This window comes from Nicotiana tabacum, chromosome 4 (genome assembly GCF_000715075.1).
Source record: "Nicotiana tabacum cultivar K326 chromosome 4, ASM71507v2, whole genome shotgun sequence".
NCBI classification, from domain to species: domain Eukaryota; kingdom Viridiplantae; phylum Streptophyta; class Magnoliopsida; order Solanales; family Solanaceae; genus Nicotiana; species Nicotiana tabacum.
In genome coordinates this window covers 95,467,382-95,475,154 of record NC_134083.1, presented here as the reverse complement: position 1 = coordinate 95,475,154, position 7,773 = coordinate 95,467,382, and the positions used below count along the sequence as shown (strand labels likewise).

General features: G+C 36.1%; 1 protein-coding gene across 1 annotated transcript; it reads left to right on the top strand.

The window, feature by feature from the left end:
* The first annotated feature begins 742 nt into the window (after positions 1-742).
* Positions 743-3,580, top strand: LOC107771892 (wall-associated receptor kinase-like 20). Its single transcript, XM_016591353.2, has 3 exons — positions 743-1,673; positions 1,778-1,834; positions 2,340-3,580. The coding sequence occupies exons 1-3, from the start codon at positions 881-883 to the stop codon at positions 3,380-3,382; spliced, it is 1,893 nt and encodes a 630-aa protein (XP_016446839.1). The 5' UTR covers positions 743-880; the 3' UTR covers positions 3,383-3,580.
* Positions 3,581-7,773: the final 4,193 nt, after the last annotated feature.

Sequence of the window (7,773 nt, the reverse complement as noted above, 5' to 3'; positions counted from 1 at the left end):
TCCAGAAATAAATACTTGTTCTTCGAATTATAATAATGCAATACACGATTCAAACTCCAAATCTACTCTAAATGAGCTAAAATTTGAAACACAACTTCGAAAATATCATAAAGAACAAACTCCAATCATCAATTTGTCAAAATAACTACAATCTAGCAAACTCATTTCGTAACTAAGAAGAAGAAGGAGAAGAAACTCTAAGCAATAGCAAAGAAAGGAGCGCTATAGAGGCTCACTACCCTTAAAACACTTTAAAACTTGCTCACAAATACCAAATACATTCCACCGTCACTTCTATTTTTATAGTAGCTAAGGAGGAGGAGGAGGAGGAAGAAAAGCAAAGAAAAAACAACTTGTTTGAAATTATCTTACTTTAGATATTAATTAAACTTTTTTTTTAAAAAGTAGGTACATATATAAAATTAGTACTTCTATTTTTTATTGTCTCCTTTTTGCTCTCACCTATAACAGAATGGAAAATGAATAATTTCAAAATCCAAAGAATACGAGGACGGAGAAACCAATAAGTAATGGCACATGAAATGCAAGAGCAGGATTTCAAAATTTACCAACATTTTAATTAGAAAACCTTAAAGACAAGCAAAATGAAAAATAAGTATTACAAGAAAGTCAAAGTCAATAATTTTAGGATATTACAAACTTTAAATGAAAATATCTTAAAATGAATCTTCCAAATCTCTGCCTGTTCCTCCACTATCCTCCAAATTCCAATTCTTACCAAGAAAAATAATAGTAATAAATTATAGTAGTGCCTCATTGACCAAAAGAAGTAAAGAAGAAAAATAGGAAGAATCTATTTACATTTAAATCCAAACCCCTTTCACCTGCCCACAACCTCCAACTCATCTCCTTCCAAAAAATGGCAGCCACTTTCCGGCGCATTTTCACGGCAGCCCTGCTGCTGCTAATGTGCGCCGCCGCCCCTGCACTTTCTGCTCGCCGCTGTGCCGATTGTGGCTCTTCTCCTGTCCCTTATCCTCTTAGTACTGGCCCCGATTGTGGTGACCAATTTTACAAGATACGTTGCACTTCGACCCAACTCTTGTTTGATACTCTCAACAATTCTTATCCCATCACTTCCATTTCCCCTGAGACCCAAAGACTCACCATTCAACCCTCACCGTTCTTGCCCAACACCTGCATCACACAGGATATTTCCACTATTGGGGTTCAGCTGAATTCCTCTCTCCCTTTTAACATCACTAGCAGCAACACCATCGTTTTCCTCAACTGTTCCGAAACTTTGCTGAGGTCACCCCTGAATTGCTCCTCGGCGAGCTTGTGCCACGCTTACGTGAATGGGAGTAGTTCGGGTAATGGTGGAGCGGTTGACGCGTGCCGGAACGCGCCGATTTGCTGTACGTTCAGGGCGGGTGGATCGTCCACGTCGTACATGATTCGGGTCAGGGAATCTGGTTGTCGGGCTTACCGGAGCTTCGTGAACTTGGATTCGTCGTTGCCCGTGAGTAGATGGCCGCAGCCAGGGTTGGAATTGCAGTGGGTTTCGCCGCCGGAGCCAGTTTGTGCGGCTCAGTCCGACTGTGATTCTGACTCGACTTGTACGCCCGACCCGAATTCAAATGGAGGTATCAGCAGATGTTTCTGCCACTCCGGGTTTCATTGGGACCCAATTGCCGCGTTATGCGCCCAAGGTAATTAGTGCTTATTATCAATAAAAAATAAATTTATTATCTGAATCTGAGGTTCCATTTAGGTGTCACTGTTTTTAACTATTTCTGACTTCTATGATAAGCAGATGTGACATGCGAAGATTCTGATGGTTGTGGTAGCGACCACACTGCACTTATAGCAGGTATTATATATTTGGGCACACGATCTTTAATTAACCTTTTTCTGATTCTTAATTACATGTAAATATGATCAGATTACTCTGTTTTTGAGACTTTAAATAGCTTATCATAACTGAAAGTTTATTCATTTATCTACCTATTGACATTAGACATTAGTGAGAAAGTGTATGTGCGAATGACATTCATCTATTAATTTGGTGTAAGCTTTTGAGTTTTAATGTATATATGTTGACAGTAAAAGATTTTTACACTATCAAGTCTCTTTTACTTGTTGTAGCAAGTAATAAGCTTTATTTTCAAAATTATAAATCCTACCTGTAATGGAAGTTACCCTTAGATATCTTTTAGGTAACGTGATAGTGTAAAAATAAGTTAAGCTCTAAGGTTTTTACCATTGACACGGTTCATGTCATTTTTTTTCAACTTGGTTGATCAATATTGTTTTTGGTGTTAAATATTTGCTAAAAATACTAGTATCCCCACCTTTAATGTTTATTGGATTTGCAGGTTTGACATCAGGTCTGGGTGTGGCAGTGATTGCTGCTGTAATTGCAGTTTTTGTGTACAGACGTCACAAGCGAATTAAGGATGCCCAAGATCGGCTAGCTCGCGAACGGGAAGATATTCTTAGCTCTGGGGGTGTAAAAAATGCCAAGTTGTTTACAGGCAAAGAAATCAGGAAAGCAACAAACAATTTCTCCAGGGATCGCCTTCTTGGTGCAGGTGGTTATGGTGAAGTTTACAAAGGTGTACTTGATGATGGTACGGATGTTGCCGTAAAGTGTGCCAAGCTGGGGAATACTAAAGGCACTGATCAAGTTCTCAATGAGGTTAGAATACTTTGTCAGGTTAACCACAAGTGCCTCTTGCGCATTTTAGGCTGTTGTGTTGAGCTTGAACAGCCATTGCTGGTTTACGAGTATGTTCCCAATGGAACTCTCAGTGATCATTTGCAAGGTCCAAATCGTAAACTTCTTACATGGGATTGCAGGCTCAGCGTCGCCCACGCAACTGCAGAGGGACTTGCTTACCTGCACTTCTCTGCAGTTCCTCCCATTTACCATCGCGATGTCAAGTCTAGCAACATTTTGCTCGACGAAAGGTTGAATGCTAAGGTCTCAGACTTTGGCCTTTCACGGTTGGCGCATGCAGACTTGAGTCATGTCTCCACCTGTGCTCAGGGTACCCTTGGTTATCTCGATCCTGAGTATTACAGGAACTATCAATTGACAGACAAGAGCGATGTGTACAGTTTTGGGGTTGTTTTGTTGGAACTCCTGACATCTCAAAAAGCAATAGACTTTGATCGAGCGCAGGATGATGTGAACTTAGCTGTATACGTGCAAAGGTTGGTAGAGGAAGAGAGAATAATGGATGCTGTTGATCCTGCGTTGAAGGAGGGAGCGAGCAGCTTGCAGTTGGAGACGATGAAGGCACTTGGTTTTCTGGCTGTGAGTTGCTTAGAGGAAAGAAGACAAAACAGGCCTTCCATGAAAGAAGTAGCAGAGGAGATTGAATACATTATCAGTATTGCTACTGCAAAAGCGTGAACAAAATCAGTATTTACTAGTAGTAGAAAGCGCGTGCAGTTCTTGTGTGTATTTTAGGTTGGGAGTTAAAAACCAGAAAAAGAACAAGAAATAAAGACCTTGTGTTTACCATATTTGATCTGAATATTTGTTGTTGTAAGCTTGTTGTAAATACAACTGGAGAATGAGTAGTTTATACATATCAGAATTGTCTTTAAACTTCTGTGTTTTCCAAAATTTTGTTCACTATTCGAAAAACTCTCCTACTGAAGGCTTATATAAGAATGAGAAGGCAAAATAAGCATTACAAAATTAACAAATCCATAACTTCTGAACCCACCAGTCTTCTGGTCTACAGTATCGCTTTGACGTCTCCTACAGAACATCATCAATTTCATTTTCATCAGGTAAAGAGCTTCACAAAAAGTTGGTACTTCCCTTTTTTTGAGAAATCACGTTTAGTAATCTGATATTTGAGGAATGTGACAATTTGCCACAATGCCAACATGGACATATAATAAGAGGAGAGTTTCAACATTTTCATTAGAAGCTTAAGAAACAGTAAATTAGGCATAACATTGACTAGTGGTAAGTGGTAAGTTGCTATACCTTTAGAAATAATCAACAATGAGATAGGGACTTAGCATATATTTAGGTGGTGCATTTAGGATATGTGCAGGTCTATAAGGAGGAAATACAGACACAAGTAAGAGAAACTTGAAGCTCCATTAATGCTAGAAAATAAGGTCTTTGAGTCGTTTTTTTTTTTTTTCTTTGTAAGAGGAAACTCGCAACCGCTACAACCTCTTCCACAACCTCTGTGTTCACTCTGTGGTGAGCACTTTGTGCGCATTGGGTAAACCTCCCCCTCTGTAATAGCCTGCAAATCACACAGGGGATGTAAACCGCAATAGGCGCCTGCAAATCACACAGGGGATGTAAACCGCAATAGGCAAGTGCTGTGCGACATGCTCAACCCAGAAGGCATTGAGGGGGGAATCGATCTCAGGTCATCTGTATGAATAACCACCCTCCAAACCAACTGGGCAACCCCAAAGGGTTTTGAGTCGTGTTTTAATGCCCAACTTATATAACATAATAATAGTAATCCGATTCCTAAAAAATGATAAGGACCTAAATTCCAAACGCAATCAAATTACCAAAACATACAGAAATTGATTATGTGCTATGTATCGAATTTCCCTTTATCCATACCCCATTTATGGGATTACACTGGGTTTGTTGATGTTGTTGTGGTTGTGGTATCTAATTCTCCTATATCCTACTAAGGTATTTGAATCCAGACCTAGTAACTATAATTTGCCTAATTATCATCCGTAGCTACTATTTAATTGTTACTAACTTGTATTACTTGTATTCAAACGTGCAACGAATACAACCCGTGTCAACTATATTCGTTCGCGCAACGAATACAATGTGCATCAACTGTATTTTTTCGCGCAGTTGTATTCATTTGTGCAACGAATACAATAAGTATCAATTATATAACCAACGCGAAATACAAGAGTGTATATAAAGGATACAACATGTATCAATTGTATACATGGGTGTATACAATGGATACAACATGTATTGACTGTATTTGTTCGCGCAACGAATACAACTAAGGTGAAATATAGAAATACAGGAAAATAAAATATTTCTTGTTAAGAGACGAACTCAAAGCCTCCGTTAACTAAGCGGACGCTCTAACCAACTAAGCTACAAGAGCTTATTGCTCTCTTATTTTAGTTAAAAATAACCTTATTTCATGGATTTGCTATAAAATTCAATTATAGCTATGAATGTAAATTTGCTGAAAGTATATCTACGAATGATAAATACAGTATAAATGTTTGAAGTGCCACGCAAGCCAATTACATAAAGACAAGCTCCAAATAGTTGGGGAAAATACCACAAATCTACAGTTTATCTCCAAACCCAGTTAGCCTAGAAATTCCTTCTGCCACAGTAGCCCAAAAGAACATAAATGGTAGCCTAAAGCTTCCAAAAATGCATTTCAATCACACCATCGCGTCTTTCTCGAAGAAAACTTCTAACCAACAACCACCAGAAAAACAACATAAATTCCATCCTAACTACCCCATCACCTTAACTCGAACCATTCCGACATTAATACCCTTTAATTTGATGAATACTTGAAGAAAGTATTTAAGTACCATCATTAAAAGGCTCATTTGAAGCTTGAATTCGAAATTTGAAATTTGTTACTAGTTCTTTTTCAGTGGGTGTACTTAGAATTTGTTGGAAGCACCTGAATGAGACTATATGCAGAATCTGAAAAATATTGGTGATTTAGACTAGTTTGAAGTCAAAATTCATAGCTGAAATTGAGTTTAGAAACGTCAGACGCCGTGCCATGGTCGTGTCCGATCACGCCCTGTCATGTCCTGCAGCGTCCGACGCCGTGCCATGGCCGCGTGCGTTCCTACATTGTATAAAACATCTATATCATTTGTATATCATGAACATATTACTAATACACTGATATACATAGGATAGGCACAATATATACACATTAATATAGATTGATATGATATACACAGATTTACCAAAAAGAAGATATTTACCTCTACCGCGACAAAAATCTATTTTACCTCCTTCGGTATAGATTTTTCGGTATTTCGGTACAATACTCGGTATTGAGTTTTTGATATTTCGGTATACAGACATACCGAAATATTTAGGAATATTTTCTTTCTTATACACTATATGAAATCTTATTACCAAGATTGTCGCAGTTTTTGGAAATTACCCGCCCTAAATAAGATTTGCTTACAATTTGTATACAATCCATTATTAGTGCCTTAAATTAGGGGATTAAATTACACCCTTTTCCTTTTTTTCTCTCCTTTTCTCTTTCCCTATTTTCAGCTGCCTCTCTCTATGTACTATCAATTATTAGTGCTTTAAACTAGGAACTTTAATTACCCCTTTTTCTTTTTTCTCTATTCTCATATTCCCTATTCTCTGTCATTAACTTGTGTGTGTATGTGTGTCTGTAGCTCATTCATACATTTTAAAAAGGGTTAATCAAGTGAATACACCAAAACCCATAATCGAACCAGCCTAAGAAACAACAAATCAAAAAGTCCTTTTAGCTAACGTCTAGATCTATAAGGTCCCAGTCGAGTGGCCCGCGCGTTATCTGTTCCGGATCTTCGTTCAAGTTTCTAACAGGAGGTGGTTATGATCAATGATCATAGTTGAGGTTGTTTATAGCATAAGAACCATACTACGTTTTTTTTTTGTAGCATATAAATGTCAAATTAATTAGAGTTACTAAAGAAGATTTAATTGCACGCATCTAGTACAAATTTTCTTAAAAGTATAATTACTCTTTAGCTTTTGAAAGAAATTTTAAATTTTTTATCAAAGACAAACTCGAAATTTAAGTAAAACATTCTAACGTCTCCATCTCTATCGATATAGCACCGGCAGCAACAACAATATAAATTTGATGATGATAAATTTGTATGGTACATCAGCATACAAATTAAAAATAAATTTTGTACAAATTTGATACATCTACACAAAATATAGACTAAAAATAAATTTTATACAACTAATTATATAATATATAACTTATTTATAACTTATCTACAACTTTCATACATCATTTTTACTCAGTTAAATACAACTACAACATCATACAATTTTCATATAAATTTTATACAATATGTCTTCTGTATGTATTTTATAAATAATTTGTATATATTTTGTATGTAGTGTGTTCTTCTTACTCTCTGAAATTTCAATCAAAATTTCCTCTTTTAATTCAATTTTGATACATATCAACAACTTTATGTAAAAAAAAAAATAGTATTTATAACTTAAATACACATTTCATACAATGATTCATACATTATAAAACTATTTTTTTCAACTTTCATATAATATTCAAATAAAATAATATATAACTACAACATAATACAACTTAAATACAATTTACATACAATTTTAATACAACTTTAATATAATTTCGTAAGTATACTGTATGTCATGTCTTCTTCTTCTTCTTCTTCTTCTTCTTCGAGTTTCTCTCTAAAATTCAGCCAAAATCAAGTCTAATCTTCACCAAACACCCTTAAAATTGAGATATAAACTTCAAATAATATTTTTAATTGTTTGCAACAACACCCAATCCAAACAAATAATAGTTTTTCAAAATTCGAATTTAAAACTTTTTAATGGCTATCAATGGTGGAGAGTCAAATACCTTCAAAGTTTATTCATTGACAATTTCAATTTGAACACCAATTGTGCAACATCAAAAAAAATTGCTAAGTTAAAACTGTAACGACCTGGCCGTTTATTTTGAATATTACAATCCCATTGTCCCATTTATTGCTCATTTTGTGCTTTACAGTTGTTATGTAACTTGCCGGAGT

What these genes read in the sequence shown, in the direction of transcription:
- LOC107771892 (XM_016591353.2), top strand. Translation starts at nt 881, where the DNA reads ATGGCAGCCACTTTCCGGCGCATTTTCACGGCAGCCCTGCTGCTGCTA. An exon ending in TGCCGCGTTATGCGCCCAAG is followed by an intron (nt 1,674 to 1,777) that starts GTAATTAGTGCT and finishes TATGATAAGCAG; the next exon opens with ATGTGACATGCGAAGATTCT. An exon ending in CCACACTGCACTTATAGCAG is followed by an intron (nt 1,835 to 2,339) that starts GTATTATATATT and finishes TTGGATTTGCAG; the next exon opens with GTTTGACATCAGGTCTGGGT.